Source organism: Asparagus officinalis, chromosome 5, assembly GCF_001876935.1.
Source record: "Asparagus officinalis chromosome 5, Aspof.V1, whole genome shotgun sequence".
NCBI lineage: Eukaryota > Viridiplantae > Streptophyta > Magnoliopsida > Asparagales > Asparagaceae > Asparagus > Asparagus officinalis.
The window spans coordinates 113,475,586-113,492,505 of NC_033798.1; the positions used below are offsets into that span (position 1 = coordinate 113,475,586).

The 16,920-nt window shown below is 36.3% G+C and overlaps 1 protein-coding gene across 3 annotated transcripts in view; it reads left to right on the plus strand.

Annotated features, from left to right (window-relative positions):
* LOC109840743 (histone-lysine N-methyltransferase ATX4-like) overlaps positions 1,526 to 16,920 on the plus strand; it is a 16,746-nt gene continuing 1,351 nt past the window's right edge. Inside the window, exons 1-17 of one of the 3 annotated variants that reach the window (XM_020409494.1) lie at positions 1,526 to 3,057; positions 3,178 to 3,236; positions 3,517 to 3,727; positions 7,599 to 7,669; positions 7,783 to 7,875; positions 8,417 to 8,552; positions 8,976 to 9,069; positions 9,172 to 9,298; positions 9,486 to 9,610; positions 9,927 to 10,072; positions 10,190 to 10,294; positions 10,392 to 10,456; positions 11,365 to 11,566; positions 12,779 to 12,865; positions 12,955 to 13,011; positions 13,097 to 13,186; positions 15,527 to 15,613. In XM_020409494.1, the coding sequence (XP_020265083.1) occupies positions 2,290 to 3,057; positions 3,178 to 3,236; positions 3,517 to 3,727; positions 7,599 to 7,669; positions 7,783 to 7,875; positions 8,417 to 8,552; positions 8,976 to 9,069; positions 9,172 to 9,298; positions 9,486 to 9,610; positions 9,927 to 10,072; positions 10,190 to 10,294; positions 10,392 to 10,456; positions 11,365 to 11,566; positions 12,779 to 12,865; positions 12,955 to 13,011; positions 13,097 to 13,186; positions 15,527 to 15,613 (2,523 nt within the window). In that variant the 5' untranslated portion in view covers positions 1,526 to 2,289. Of the gene's footprint in view, positions 3,058 to 3,177; positions 3,237 to 3,516; positions 3,728 to 7,598; positions 7,670 to 7,770; positions 7,876 to 8,416; positions 8,553 to 8,975; positions 9,070 to 9,171; positions 9,299 to 9,485; positions 9,611 to 9,926; positions 10,073 to 10,189; positions 10,295 to 10,391; positions 10,457 to 11,364; positions 11,567 to 12,778; positions 12,866 to 12,954; positions 13,012 to 13,096; positions 13,187 to 15,526; positions 15,614 to 16,920 lie in introns of all 3 variants that reach the window. The other 2 variants (XM_020409493.1, XM_020409495.1) reach the window with 2 other exon arrangements.

Genomic DNA, 16,920 nt, shown 5'->3' on the forward strand with positions numbered 1-16,920 from the left:
GTATTACTAGTTTTTAATGCACGTGCAGTGCTGGTTTAATATCAAAATATTTTTTTTATTTTATTACTATAAATAAGTCATATTTATTTTGATTATTAGATTTGCTATAATTTTTATTTAAACATTATAAATAATTGATGTGATGGATTTTTGTGTTAAACTGGGATCAGTATACTTAACTGGGATATCATAATTGATTTCTGCAGAAAAAGATATTAGTTGACATAATAATATCTTTAAGCAGAATAGTAAAAGGAAATAAGTTAAATTGATACTACATGTCAATTCTAAACTCTACTAATCCCAAGTTATAGTATGGAGTCAAGGATGAATAACAATATCATCATCAAATATAGTACTAGCAATAAAAAAATAACATTTCTTATTGCATTGAAAATAGAATTACACTACACTTTTCAACATTATAAGCTCATGTTTATAATAAACAATCTCAAAAGCAAACATAAAAAAAGAAGAAGTAGGCTGTTAATCGGTTTGAATGGTGCGGTTAATAGGTGACACCGAACACCAAACCGATCTATTTTTCGGTTTGTTTTTTCACTATTTTTTTCAAAAACCAATTGTGTTCGGTTTAGTTCAGTTCGGTTTTTCTCTGGTTTATATCGGGTTTTTTTCGGTTATTCTATAAAGAAAACAAGTCTAGAAAAGTAGAAAGTAGAAATGTCTCATATTACATAACCGTTTCCGAAAAAAGCGATGAAAAACTAGAATAGCAGAAAGATGATAGATCAGAAGAACAAGATCAATTACCCGACTATTTTTTATATGACGTTTGAGGTGGTTGGTGCCGCTCTTATGATGAGCTTGGAAAGTCTGGCCGTACAACGCACATTTAGCCTTCTGGGTGAGGATCCTACCGTGTTCATCCTTAGTGATGTCTATCTTCTCAAAAAAAAAAAAATCACACATCGGATCTCGGTCTTTTAGGAGCTCTTGGTGCAGATTCGTCGCCACCGGATTTGGGATTAACACTGGTAGGACCGGTAGGAGTAGCTGTTGTAGAATGACTCATTTCAAGATCGGTAAGAGATATGTTTTGCTTTTCATAATCACATTCGGAAGCCATTTGATAGAAGGATTAGAAAGTATAAGAAATTATTAGAGAGTATAAGATTGTATAAGAGAGTATCAGAGAGAAGTAGATGAGTTTTGGTGTGAGGAGAAGAAGTGAAAACCCCTCTCTATTTACAGAGGCAGCCTCTTAGTCAAATGACTAAAAAATCCTCACAAAATAGCCGTTTTTGACCGTTTTTAGGGACAAAACGGTCAAAATGGTCAATATGACCTTTTTGGTCGCGGGCCTGGGTCGGTCGCCGTCGAGAAGGCCCGGGCCTTGACCCTGGTCCGGCTCGGGTTTCCGGGCCAACCCCGAGCCGACGGGCTTTCTGGATTAAAAAAAATAATTATTATAATAGCAGAGAACCCTCGATTCACCACCAATTGAATAGTAGAGAGAAAATTTAAAAAAAATAATAATTATACCTAAATCAAAGGTCTACTTCTCATTACTCTTTAAGACTTTAACCAACAACAAAATAATGGCCAGCTTGACCTTAAGGAGGATAATTCCTTTTGTTCGGAATCTAGGCGCCCATGACAAATTTTCCCGTGCGCTCTGCCACCTCTTTTACCCAAATCCTTTCTGCCGGAGTCGTACCGTATATAAACTCTTTCCACAAAATTTGGAAAATGATTATTCCAAAGTTTCGTCACATCGCGCTCTCCTAAAGAGTATACTTTCTGTACTTCCATCAAGAATTCTTCGTACGACTTCACTGAACAGATGCATGACGAGTCCAAGTTAAATGGGTTCGTACGACCGCCACAATACAATGTAACCCATGCGCTCGCCAGTCTCTCAAGGAGACGAGGATCACGAACAACGAAGAAGGAAGGATTTAATTCTTTGCAGACCGCGTCATTGCCTATAAAAGACGATAGAGAGAAAACAGAGCAAGTTCTCTAGGCTTCCGTATCGATCAAGTTCTAGAGCCATAATTAATACCAATTCGCCTCAGAGCTTCAATCGTCCGCGGCCAAAAATCGCAGTAGACGCCAAGTATTTGACCAAATTGAACTCAGATTCGGAGTCGGACACGAGATAGAAAAGAACACGTAAATCGCTTTTGCTCACTCTTATTCCCAATTATAACTGGGAACCCGGTCACGATACAAAACAGCGAGAGATCCCCAATCCTCAAGCGGCCTCCCTCCTAATTCTTCAAGAATTAGGGTTTCTTTCATCGTTTCGCTCCAAGCACCTCGGTTATGATCGTCAAGCGCTGCCTTAGGTCGTCCACGTCAGCCCTAAAGCGCTGCAGCGGCCCTCCCAACGTCGTCGACGAGGACGACGACGGCGAACAGAGGGTTGACGCCATGCCACGCCTTAAGCGGCCGGGGCCTGACCCCTTCGCCTTGGAGAATCTCTGGAGAGATTCCGCCGGCGATGATGCCAGCAGCGCGGTCGTGACGTCTTCGTCCACCGCATCGTCTTTCTACTCCGGGGGGGTTAGGTCTTCTACGAACCGCTGGGATCCGGCGCGAACGTCGAGGGGGCGGGCGAAGGTGATCCCTAAACGATTGCCTGATTGCGTGCTGATCGATCCTGGGGACGAAAAGAGACCTAATTCGAAAACCCTAGACCCCGATTTTGACGGCAGAGGTGAAAATTCCGTTGGTTCCAGGACTAATCCGATCGCATTGTACGGGAAGGAGGAGCAGGATTTGTACTGGGCCTGCAGGAACTTCAATAGAAACAAGCATTTTTCACCGTCTCGAAGTACGGTAACAAAAGAGGGTAATTGTGATGTTGGTGAACAGTGGTGGCAGGATTGTAATTTTGAGCAGGGAGGGGCGAACATGACACAGCTTGCTGTAGGAGATGTTGTTTGGGCTCAGTTGGGTAGTACGTATCCTGCTTGGCCTGCGATTGTTGTTGATGCAATGCAGCAATCGTCGAAAACGGACTCGGATTTATGTGTCCCCGGAGCAATCTTGGTGATGTTCTTCGGTTGCTTCGGACCTGGAAACAAAAGGGTAAAGAGAATTTCAACGGTTTTGTTCTTTGTTTAAAATTGTCACCAATAATTGACTTGTTTGTGTTTACTTTATTTTGACTAATTGATGATTACTTGAGTTTGACCAATGGATGATTAGCAGGACTATGCGTGGGTGAAGCAGGAGTTGATATTTCCTTTTCTGGACCATCTAGATAGGTAAGTGAAATTTCTATCTAAGATGAAACTATGAGACACTTTTACAGACCCTGTTTTTATCTGAGATGAAAAGGTGAAAATATTAAATTAAACTGAAATTCATTTCGCATGTTTTTATAAATATCTGGTCGTTTAATTCTTATTGATGCCCTAATTGTTAAGAAGTTTTAACTTTCAAAGCTATTATGTGTTTGTCATATATTGCAATAACTTTTAATCCTGTCTTGTTGCTTTATTACGGAGTCAAATCTCATCCGGTTCATAATTCTCTGTATTGCAGGTTTCAGGAGCAAACAGAGTTGCAAAAAAGCAGGCTCAGTGACTTCCACACGGCAATAGAGGAGGCCTTCTTAGCCGAACATGGTTTTTCTGGGGTGCAGGACAATATTGCTATGGTCGTACAGCCTTCTAATCATCATAAGCTTCTCCCTAGAGTGATCCAGGAGGTCACTGGCTCAAACCATGATCAGGATTGCCAATCACAGATCAAGGCAAGCTGCTTGTAGATTTGACTACATAAGTTCGATTCATGTCCTTGTGTTTGGTAAAAGAAGACATTTTCAAAACAGCCTCAAACCATGTTTTAATTTTCAAAACCGACCCACTTTTTTTTTTACCAAAATCGACTTATTTTTTGCCACGTCAGCTTAATCTCTTTCCTAAACAGTCGGGGTTGGTAACCCTGACTGTTTAGGAGGTTGTTAAACCTCAATTAGAAGCCTTAAACCCGATTTTTATACCCTAAATAGTTGGGGTTGGCAACCCCGACTAATTAGGAAATGAGATTAAGCTGACGTGGCAAAAAGTGAGTCGATTTTGGTAGAAAAAAAGTGGGTCGGTTTTGAAAATTAAAACACGGTTTGAGGCTGTTTTGAAAATTTCTTCTTTGGTAAAAAGACCAATGCTGGCACTTTATGACATTGTAGAACTTCCCAACTATTTGATAGAACTCCATTTATGGCCGTGCTATTACTTGCCTTGGTGTTTTCACGTTCTGAAAAAAACAAATGAAGGAGGAAAAAGAAAAAGAAATATTCATTTGATAGTATTCACATAATATATTGGCGGTACCTGTAAAGATCTTATGGATTTGGGTGCTTGAATAGCTAACTAGCAACCAGACTTCTGCTCAAGCAAAAGGAACCAACAATTCCGCAGTTCAATGACATCCTATATGAGATATTTGATCTATAAAAACATAGCTATTTGTAATAATTTTGGAAATTTTCAAAAGAAAAAGATCCATACAGCAGGCTACTATTTTCAGATGAATGCTGTATAAATGAATTCTTACCATCTATATAGCATTTGAAAGTTATTGTGATTCCGTTTTCAAATCCTGCTGCAGCTGCATGGGTCCGCATGCGACAATGACCCGCAAATAGGAAGAATCCTAGGGGGGAAAATGCAAAGTAACTGACCACCTTCTAGGAGAGACATAATTGAATGCATTGATTTTGGCAGCTACACCACCTCCAATATTTAAAGAACCTAAAGGAGCATGAGTTATGTATTTTGCCGAAACCCTTTTGGCTTTATTAACGGAATATCCTTCACTATTTTACTAAGAAGCGGAAGAACAGGAAAACCATTAAGTAATCAGGAAAAGCAGAAAGGCAATCAAGCATGCGGCTAAGGACTGGTGTTTTACTATTAAGGTTGGCAACCCCGACTAATTAGGAAATGAGATTAAGCTGACGTGGCAAAAAGTGAGTCGATTTTGGTAGAAAAAAAGTGGGTCGGTTTTGAAAATTAAAACACGGTTTGAGGCTGTTTTGAAAATTTCTTCTTTGGTAAAAAGACCAATGCTGGCACTTTATGACATTGTAGAACTTCCCAACTATTTGATAGAACTCCATTTATGGCCGTGCTATTACTTGCCTTGGTGTTTTCACGTTCTGAAAAAAACAAATGAAGGAGGAAAAAGAAAAAGAAATATTCATTTGATAGTATTCACATAATATATTGGCGGTACCTGTAAAGATCTTATGGATTTGGGTGCTTGAATAGCTAACTAGCAACCAGACTTCTGCTCAAGCAAAAGGAACCAACAATTCCGCAGTTCAATGACATCCTATATGAGATATTTGATCTATAAAAACATAGCTATTTGTAATAATTTTGGAAATTTTCAAAAGAAAAAGATCCATACAGCAGGCTACTATTTTCAGATGAATGCTGTATAAATGAATTCTTACCATCTATATAGCATTTGAAAGTTATTGTGATTCCGTTTTCAAATCCTGCTGCAGCTGCATGGGTCCGCATGCGACAATGACCCGCAAATAGGAAGAATCCTAGGGGGGAAAATGCAAAGTAACTGACCACCTTCTAGGAGAGACATAATTGAATGCATTGATTTTGGCAGCTACACCACCTCCAATATTTAAAGAACCTAAAGGAGCATGAGTTATGTATTTTGCCGAAACCCTTTTGGCTTTATTAACGGAATATCCTTCACTATTTTACTAAGAAGCGGAAGAACAGGAAAACCATTAAGTAATCAGGAAAAGCAGAAAGGCAATCAAGCATGCGGCTAAGGACTGGTGTTTTACTATTAAGAACTCTTATGGTGACAACATCTTCTATTCCTGATTGGCCTGCAGAAGTCTTAGGCACATCTATTACCGGTTGGCATTCCCCTATGCTTGGCTCTTATTTCTATAGCTTATGGATAGAGGAAGGAGTGAGCTTTTGCTGTGCCTCATCAGGCATCAACCCAATTCTAAGCATCCATATAAGACCTCTTATTCCCTTGGAAAGACAAAGACCGATTTTCTCACCCTCCTCTGCTGGGGATATTACCTCTTGATCTTCCTCTAGGGTTTGTGCTTAAGTGCTTTAATAAGCTTATTCATGCAAATTTGACCTCATATTATAAGATGAGTCTATGCCAGTAGCTCGATGTTATAAAATAGCTTGTAAGTATTGATTTACCTTTTCATACAACCCTTCAAAGCCTGGGAATTGCAGTTACCACAGATACCCAATTTTGAGTCAGAAAAATACTGCTACTTGGCTCTTTAAGTTTACACAGTTTAATCTCTAGAAAGACTCCAAAATTTTGCTAGACTATGAAACAGCCTAGAAAAAGTGAGAAAGGTAATAATGTTTGCTATAGGAAATTGACTTCATCTTTTAAGGCATGATTCTGATTTAAGTGCTAAATGGAAATCCAAACTTGGTTAGTATTTTAAATTTTTTGATTTTAATTGTAAACAACATTAGTCATTGATAAGAGTATCTATTTCGGGAAGCAAGCATTAGAGCAATACTTACAGGAAATAAATATCACTTTCTACAAGAAGGAAATATTCTTTTCCATGTGACCTTGCGTAAGGTATGTACTCCTTTATGCATGTTCTACATTGTGGATGTGCCATCTTATCCAGTACTCGTCGTGACACATGCATGGATCTATAAAGTATCTATATGAATTTTTTTTAATTTTTTTGAAAACATAGATATTTATTTGGCAGAGTAAATCCTAGTAGAAATCTGACCGCTTCGATAACTGCTAATCTTGTAGAATCAGTTGGCTGTTAATTTTGAGTCCGTAACTTCATCATTTTGCACAGAGGAGAAATACATGCCGGTAAATCTTGTTACATCGATATCCATGCCTGAGGAACACATCAGAACATTAAGAAATTGTGAAATGAATATGCCAGCAGTTGTTAAATTAAATCCTTTCTAACATAGCATTTCACAAATGGTTCATTATTTACTATATTTAGCACATGAAATCTATCATGGGGTTTTGACCTTCTTTGAGTGCCATAATGCCATTGTTTTACTTCGTCAAGATCCTAAATTTTTAGCCTCTTAAACTGTTTTGATCATGTATTTTTTCTGTTTTTCAACTTCTAAGACTGATACTTTATTCCAACTCACTCTCGCACCTCCTTCTAAGAATCCGTCAATTCGGATCACAGATGTCCAAAATCAAACCAAGAATATTCGCCTGACGATAGTCTTCTATTTGGTTTATTGCTGTCCTTTCTTCTATGACTGGTAGTAGGGTGACATCCACAGAATCTTAACCAAACATTGCAGGATCAGTAATTATAAGTTAGTATTTTCCTTAGGCGGTAAACATGTGACTTGCAAAGAATCTGGGTTCTTACTTCCCTCTAAAGTTCATTGAAAGTAAAGTTTGGTTCAGAACAATTAGCCTGCGGAAACTGCAAAGGTGTTTTAAGTCTTTGTCTATTAGTCGCACTTGGTTGATGGAAATTATGACAGATCTACAGAAATGTCAACTTTTCTCCTTTTAAATGACCTGATTACCTGTACTTATTATGCGATTACATTTTAAAGCCTGCTATATATGGACACTGATATAGTTTGTAATTCTAAAAGGATTTGGAGGGTGTTGATTATTTATGCTCCAAGTACAAGGCAGATGCAGTGACAGATCGCACAGAAGTTAGGTATACCTCCAATACTTTCATGACTTCCATTTATTTGACATTCTGCAACCTTCGTTTCTTTGGTTGACTTTTATCTTGATAAGTCTTAATAAGGATGCCAGCTTGATTAACAGATACACTGAGAAGAGTTGTCAAGACAAACATTTTTCTAAAGTAGATGTTGTGTGCTGTGGCATGGAAGGGATGTACCTGCCAGATCAACATTTGTAAGTACTAAAAGTCGTCTATTCATAGCAAGTGCTTATTTTTTACTCAAGCAGAGAATCTTTTGTTGCTAGTATTAGGTTTGTTATACATTGCATTTCATAAAAAAAACTCATTTTTGAACATGATCAATATTCAAATATATTCTATGTTAGGCTGTAGCAAGCTTTGTATTAATTTTAGATTCTGGAAAACTTGGGAGGTAGGCAGGGCTCTCTACAATGAATATTCATTTATCTGATGGATTCAGGTGAAATGACAACTTGTCTTATTTTTTGCCTAATGATATAATTTGTTTATTGATATAACAAAAAAAAAAGTTGTTATATTCAAAATTAATACTTGCTTTAAGTTGTTATAGAATGGCCAATAGGTGCATGGATCATATTTGCTTGAAATGTGCATAGTGTTTGTGCAACTGCAACATTCCCTTTTGCAAGGCAACTTTGATCATTATTTTATCTATAGATGTTTTATCTTCAAATTTGATACACAACTTTGATCATTTTGGTAGAAAATTTTGATCTTTATTTGATTTGGCAGGGTTATGTGTCCCTGCGGTTCTTGCAAGGGAATGAAACACACACTTACTGAGTGGGAGCGGCACACAGGTTGCCGAAGTAAAAAGTGGAAGAGTAGTGTTAAAGTCAAAAGTACAATGACTCCACTTTCTCAATGGGTTTGTATTTCATGAGGATCTTTTTTGAAATCTGCAACAAAGTTTATCAATAGTCTTCATAGTTACTTCTTACATTTTGCAAAGCATTTCCTGCATGCACGCATGCACGGACACACGTCTGCACACACATAAACAAGCAAGTGAACAAACACACACATGTTGTGAAAGTGTAGAGCTAGAATCCACTTAAGTGGGTATGAAATTTGGCCACTCTGCCAAGGCATGAACTTGGTTGCTAGACCTGATCAAGCGTGCTTTATTCCTCTTTTGGGTTTAAGCTTCCATCAATCTGAATAAAATTAGACGTGGACTGCCCGCCTATCCATGTTTCTGAACTCTCATGGACTTCATGAACTGACTAATATTTGTTATTTTCACTAGTTAAATTGTGGCGTGAAAACTTACTATCTTGCTGCCCTGCAGATAGAACGTAACCATGATAGTACCATTTTCGCATATGATGCCAAGTATTCATCTCAGACAGTAAGGAAAGAGAAGATACTTGCAGTATTACAAGGTACATACATTCTTAGGCTCAATAATTATTTGATGATAGACAGCTTAAAAAAGACAGCAGCTGTTCTTTTATTGTTAACTAATTTGTCGACTGCACTAATAGTGTTTGCCATAAACATCATCTTAATAGAAGCATATAATTCAGTATGCCCTAAGTGGACGACTGAGAGATGTGCAATCTGCAGATGGGCTGAAGACTGGGAGTATAATAAAATCATCATTTGTAACAGGTATTCCGCACTATATTGTACCTTGCCAGTAATAAGTTTGACATGATAGTAACTCATTCAATTGTAAGTGTTTTGCTAGTAAACTGTACCTTGCCAGTAATAAGTTCACATGGTAGTAACTCATTCAATTGTTAAGTGTTTTGCTAAATAACATAAGTGGCGTTATTAAGTTTCTGTAAATTTCCAGATGTCAAATAGCTGTACACCAGGAATGCTATGGAGCAAGAGGTAAAAAGGATTTCACATCTTGGGTCTGCAAAGCGTGTGAAATACCACAGCGAAAGAAGGAATGCTGTCTTTGTCCAGTGAAAGGTATTCTCATATTCGTGGGAAGCTTACAGATAACCAGCCTACATGGTTGGAGTGTTTCTTTTGATACACAACAGATGTTTCAACCGCTAATGCTATTAGTTACAATTTTTTTGTAAATTTTCCATGACAAATTAAACATTTAGGTGGATCAAGATTTCAGTTCAAACTTCTCGTTTGCTGTCAAGTATTGTCAATCACAGACACAGTTATAGGGTCATCATATTGATATACCTGATAGATCTTTGATGACCTTTTGTCATCAGTTTGATTGTATTTACTACAAACCTTTAAGTTAATCTAGCTAATTGTTTCTTAGGTGGGGCTCTGAAGCCAACAGATGTTGATACATTATGGGTGCATGTAACATGTGCTTGGTTTCAGCCAGTTGTCTCTTTTGCAAGCGAGGAAAAAATGGAGCCTGCCATCGGCATAGCGAACATTCCGTTAGAGTCTTTTTGTAAGGTAAAAACTTATATCATTACTGTTTCAAAATAAGCTACACTGCCTTGATTATGCATTTTAAGCAATCTAACCACTAAATTCTTATTTTTCTAACCCTATTTATTCATGTGCATCCAGACCTGTGTAATATGTAAACAAATGCATGGTTCCTGCACAAAGTGCTATACATGTTCAACTTACTATCATGCAATGTGTGCATCAAGAGCAGGATATCGTATGGAGGTTAGTTCCTGATAATACAATAAGATGTATGACAATGAGAAGGCGTTCAACACAGCCATCTATCTTGTGTAATGTATTAACATATATTTCATAACAGTTGCACTGTGAAGAAAAGAACAGGAGACAGATAACAAGGTGGGTTTCGTATTGCTCACTTCACAGGTAAGAGCCCAATCCACTTTTCAGAGAAAGGATCATCATTTAAGCCTCCTATCATGATAAATGTTGGAAGTTGTTACCTTTTTGTAGGGGTCAAACAAACCAAATATTTAAAAAATATTTTTTTATTTATTCGCTTAAGTATACGGTCATATTCAATTCGATAGTTCATTTAACAATAAACGAATAGTTTATAGTATTCGGTTCATAAACGAGTAGAATTTGACTATAGGTATATTCGATTCGTTTGCTTAATAAACTATTCATTTATATTTAGACTTTAACCCTATACACTTTGTTTATTACATTCTCTATGCATCCCAAAAGTTTACTACACATATAGCCCCATATAAATTGTTTTTCCATTTTGAACATTACATTTAATCACTAAGTTGCATATTTACTGGCTGTATCAGGTTTGGCTGCGTTGCAAGACTATGATAGGATAATGAATATTTACCAAATATGACCCCAATAATCCGCAATGTCTGCCTAAACACTATTAACGAATATTTGCAAATAGTTTTGAATATTTGAATACTATTCAAAGGAAATTTGAATTCAAATTTCCTATTCTTTTCAAATCTGAATTCAAATTCAAATAGTCAAGTATGAACCGAATACAAATATGAATAGTGGGGTGCTCAATTCAAATTCGTTTCATTTCAACCCCTACCAAATATAATTAGACATCAGAAAATTAAAATTGATTCTCTGACACTTGTGCATACTTGATGTGTGGATTATACAACTTATTTTGTTTAAGCTTAGTCATTGTTTCTTTTTTCCATTTTCTTCATGATTAAAGTCATGAAGTCCCATGCATGTTTCTTGAATGGAATTATCTTGGACACGCATAATTAATGTTTTCATTAAGTTAATGCAGTCACATGTTTTTATTTCTTGTTCAGGACACCGGACCCAGATACTGTTTTAGTTATACATACACCCCACGGAGTCTTCACTTCAAAAAAGTTGCTTCAGAAGAACAGAAAGAATAATGCTTCAAGGAAAATTAGAATAGACATTCAACAGGATTCACCCTTACCTTCACATCATTCTGAAACTTCATCTGCAGCTAGATGCCTGATTTATAAAAAGACAGGAACTAAGGTAAGTAAATGCATATATTATGCTTTGCCTAAAATCTAATTTCTACCATACCATGCTAGATTTTTTATTCTTTACGACATTGGGATTGCCGATATTTTTTTTTTTTTTTGATGCATCTTACCCATTCCTGCAATCTGTTTTTTGGTGATAGATAAGTATTTTTGAAATTTTGGATCGATGCCATGCATCCTAAAAACACTAAAAGAGCAGTGCTATCACTATCTTATATCTTTTTTTTCATCATATCATAATTGACATTTCAGACCAGTGTTCTTGTTGAATCTTAATTGACTTTTCCGTGATAGTCAACAAGTTTCACTTACAAAATTCAGTTAAATTGCCGGATATATGATGTTTTCTATTAGTTTGAAAACTATGGTCATATCTCTTTTGCAGGTTGAATACCTTCATGTATTTTATGTGTGACAGTGGTGCCTCAGATCGAGAAACTTGTTAAGATTTTCGTTCACCATCACCATGGAATACATGAAGATTTCTTTGAAAGATCACGCTTAGTGGAACTCGTTAAATAGGAAATGTCCTACAAAGTCACTTTGGAATTTACACTGTAACTGCTCATACCCATTTTTAGTTTGCAAAATATATAGTTGAACACTAATCTTACATTTGATATGCTACTTCAGTACCATTATACAATGTTCTACAGTTTTATACTTTACATCTATAAGACTATAACCTTTTTAAATTATAGTTCTGAACTGTGTATAGGCTAAAGCGAACTTGACCCATGTCAAACAAGTTTGAGGAAGTAGTTTCGTAGTATACGTCCAAGTAGTGTATTACAATTGTTTTAATTAAAAACATATCCCGAATAAATGTATGCATATATTCAAGGAGTATCCAAGGAAGTGCAGGTGTGGGTATGGCTTCATATAGAAGTGGTCAGGTACATAAATTTTCATTCTTTTCCTGTTCAAGATATTGGCATCCATGGATTAATATTTGATGCGCTGCTTCAGAATGAAACGGTTCACATTTTTCTGTGGGTATATATTTCCTTTAGGTTGTTTAAAATTCTTCACTTTTTCTGTGATTATATATTTCTCTTAGATCGTGTAAACTTTAGAATGCTTCAATGAAGGTGCCTGGTAATCAGATTTTGTTCTTAAATTGGTTCTAAATTGATCATCTATACTCATGTACTGAGCCTTTAATAGTGCTCTTCTGATTCTTACATTCTGCTTCTCATAGAGAAAGTTGGAAGATGCCGCTGCACACATAATTAAGGGGTCTTGCCATCATTCAATTGGTGAAATTTTAAGATTGAATGTATCTATGGTAATCTTTTCTTCCTACTCACTGATTTATCTTAATGGTGTTGATCAGTTTGAAACTTTAAGTGATATGTTTCTGGTATTGTTTCACAGAACAAGAAGGATCCAGAGTCATTTTCCACGTATAGAGAGCGGCTTTCTTACCTGCAGGCAATTTCCTTTCCCGTTACATTTATATGTTTCTTTTTTACATTCTGTTTAATCTTCATTAGTTCATTGTTTGTTCATTTTCCAGTCAACTGAGAAAAGTCGAGTATGTTTTGGTAGATCTGGAATACATGGATGGGGCCTATTTGCACGTAGGAACATTCAAGAAGGAGAAATGGTAATGCTTGAAACTATAAAGTACAAGATGGCGTTAGGCATTTCAGTCGTTTTCTTTCAATGTCTACCAAAGTTTAATAGTTTTTGTCATTTATGCAAAAGTAGTATTGTCCTGAGTTTGTGAATTCTGTCACTCATTTTCAAGTTTGATCCTCGTAAGGCACACTTATCGATAAGAAGCTTTGAAGCTTGTTTATTTCAATTTTGTTTTTAAGTCAGTTTTCCCCTAGTAAATAATATAACACATTATTACGTGTTAATTGATTATTTCACCTTGTAGCTACATGGGGATATAATGTGTTAAAGGACAGATCTAATGTGTTAAAGGACCTTGATAGCACAGAACTCACTAGCACTTAGCTGCATTGGCATTTAGACTTATTGTAATTAATAACCAAAGGTTAGAAGAAATTTAGTAGACCTGGGAAGACGATCGAAAAATAATCTAATGATTTTCTAGTGTCTAAGGTATAAAAGGTACAATTCACTAGTTGATTATTGAAAAGTAACGCTGGGAAAAAACAAACAAGCAAACTAACTTCTAACAACAGGTATAAATCTGCAAATAACAAGCTAAGGAGGATGAATAATGAATACGCAAGCATATAGATAATGGCTTGCAAGTGCAAGTCAATACATTACATGGATGGATATAGATATGTAGGTACGGCTTTCCTAGCCATAGTTACGATGATAAATATAGCACGAAAAAGAATGTCAGTGACACATAACATGAATGTACATAACTAACGTAAAATGAATATTCCAAAGATAACTAACTTTACAACCATCATGGTATCCTAAAGTCCAGAGAACATGCAAATTTATATACATAACATCCATTGGAAGTTAGTAAATTTACCATGTACTCTGGTGGTTCATAAACATAAGATAAACATCCAAAATCAAGAATAGCAAACAGACCAAAAGTCCAACATCCAGCTCTAGTGATGAGTATTAAAAGTGAATCTAGGTAGAAGTGAAGAGCAGTGAGTGAATGGAAATCCGAAGCTCAATTCGAGTCAACATCACAATCATCTTCTTTATTTCCTTCACTCCTTCCATCCCTAATAATTAGACCATGGGACATCTTCATCCTCGTACTCGTTCCATCATCAGAGACAGTGGACTCCACTGAATATCCTTGATTCCCTTCTTCTCAAGGACAACTACCTGAACTCGGGATCGTGCAGCACAGTAGGCATTTACCTTACACACCACTCCTAATGGGTGATAAATCATCATCGGAGCCTGGAGACTAGAAAATCTCGACTGGATACACTTTTCCATCATCTGCATTGACACCTTCAATAAATCATTCACAGTTTTTTTGGCTTCCTAAAAGAAAATAATTTTTGGAAAAAAATTAAATAAAAACTATAACGATCTCTCCCCTTAGAACATATCCCATTGTTGACTTTTAAAAATGTAATCCAAAACTCAAAATATTCACTTACGCAGGTTCGGTCCTCTCACTCAGGTCCTAAAAATATTACCTCTTTCTAAGCAAGAGAGCCACAGAGAAGTTGGCGTATTATTGCTAGAGGATGAGATAATCAACAAAATAGTAAATTCCCTGAAGGTGAGTTCTGTCAGCTGGTTGATCCTCACATCCAGGATAGGTTGATTTCTAAAATCTTGTAGTTGACATCCTTTACAAGTTTGGCTTACATACACTCGAGCAGTGCTCTCATATAATGCAAAAAGATTTTTGTTATAATGATTTAATAACTCAATACTATTGCATCCAATAGTATATTACTAACTTCCATAACTAAAACAATTTATATAGACTTAGACATGTGCTTGGGCACCGATATGAATGCGGGCATAAAATCCTAGAGACATTGGGTTATTTGAAGGCGGGGAATAGGATTCAACAATGCATATATTCCACATCATAAGAATTGCATTTCACTTTTAATATGAGGGGGGAAAAGCATGGGATGACAAAGTGTGTATAAGCATGCAATTTTTCCTTTTTTTTCTTTCCTATTGTGTGCGCGCTCATGTGTTTGCGTGTATGAATCTTTTGTTCTAACGTAAAATAATTGTTACAAAAGCATTGGATGCATAATGTGTGTGTGTGTGTGCACTTACATTAACTTTGTCCACCAGGAAGTGTTTACTGCAACATAAAATAATTGCTATAAAAGCATTGGATACCAAAATGAGTATAAATTGGTAGTAGTTTTGCTAAATTGTCAAAATGCCATAATGTCTTTTCCTGGTTCAGTTTGCTGAAAAGTAGTAATTTTCTAGTGAATTTTATTTACGAATTGCTTACTTAGGACTGTGAGTGTTTCCCTTGATTGCCAGTAACATAACTGTCTGCCTACAGATTATTGAGTATCGTGGTGAGCAGGTCAGGCGCAGTGTTGCGGACTTGAGGGAGGCACAGTACCAGTTGGAAGGAAAAGATTGTTATGTGAGCTACTGTATTCCTGCATTATTTTCTTGTTATGTTATTTTTGCATTCTTTCATAATCCCTAACATCAATTTAGCAAATATTCGAATCATTTAAGATAGCTAAGCCTTTTATATCAACAGTCATGGCGAAAGATTCATGGATGTCATTATTTCATTCACCCAAATTATTGAAGGAAAATGTGCAGTTTGGCAATTATGGAACTAGGGGAAATTTCAGTGTTAATGTCTAAACATTGATAAGTTCTCTGACCAAGCAATTGAGAAATCTGGGACATGATTCGCCCGTGTTTAGTGTGGTTGTAAGACATTCATATCTAATCGTTTCAACCTTCTTTCAGAATTTCGTAATGGCAGCTTGGTGTTGAAGTACAGACTTTGTCAAATCTTAGTACTTAGCATGCATGTAAGTTTGATCTCTCTCTAGAGAGAGAAGTACTGTTTCAAAATAAATAATTATTAGCACTCTAAAATATTTCATAAAAATGACGAAAATTAAGCAATGATAGGAGTAAAAGAGAGAAACTTTTTATTTTGATTGAAACTGAGGAAGTAAACAGTTTAGTCAGAATATTTCTTTTCGCATGCTGAAGGATGATAAGAATGAGAAAATTAAAATTAAGCATAATGACATCAATCATGTACAACAATTGTCTAGTTACACTGAGGAGGAAACGAAGAATATCATTAAGTGAAATTAATGGCGGAAATAATTAAACTAGATTTACTTCTCTGTGATGGTGAATACTGCTATTGTGATCTTAGGCCTAGGTGTTTCATCAGTGTTTCTTATAATGGGAAGTCATACCCTACTTTTGGTTTTTATTAATTGCGCAAGGACATCATAGAACTCCATTAAAGTTATCCACTAGAGGCTAAGGAAGGTATTTGAGGAAAGATCTCGGTCAACCAAGCCAGAATGGTAGCTATTAGAACTTTTAAGTACCATATTAAGAGGTATATTAATATATATTATATGGGCTGGATTTCAGCTCTCATCTTCTTGGATAGTTCACATCAACTTTTTCCACCATTAACATGATACAAATTATAGGATTGTCTGATGAGTATGAGCAAGGTAATAAATGGCTAATGTTAGGAATATGATGGGGGGAAGGGCCAAGAAAGTCATGAATGTCAACAGGTTGAGAATCACATGCGATTATTTAGAATAAAAGTAAGAATGTGGTATTTAACAAAGCTTAAGAGTCTACCTACTTTTTTTCTTTTCTTTCTTTTACATCAGGTCTAAGTTTCTTTTTGGGTTTTTTTTTTTTTTTTTTTTGGGGGGGGGGGGGGGGGGGGGG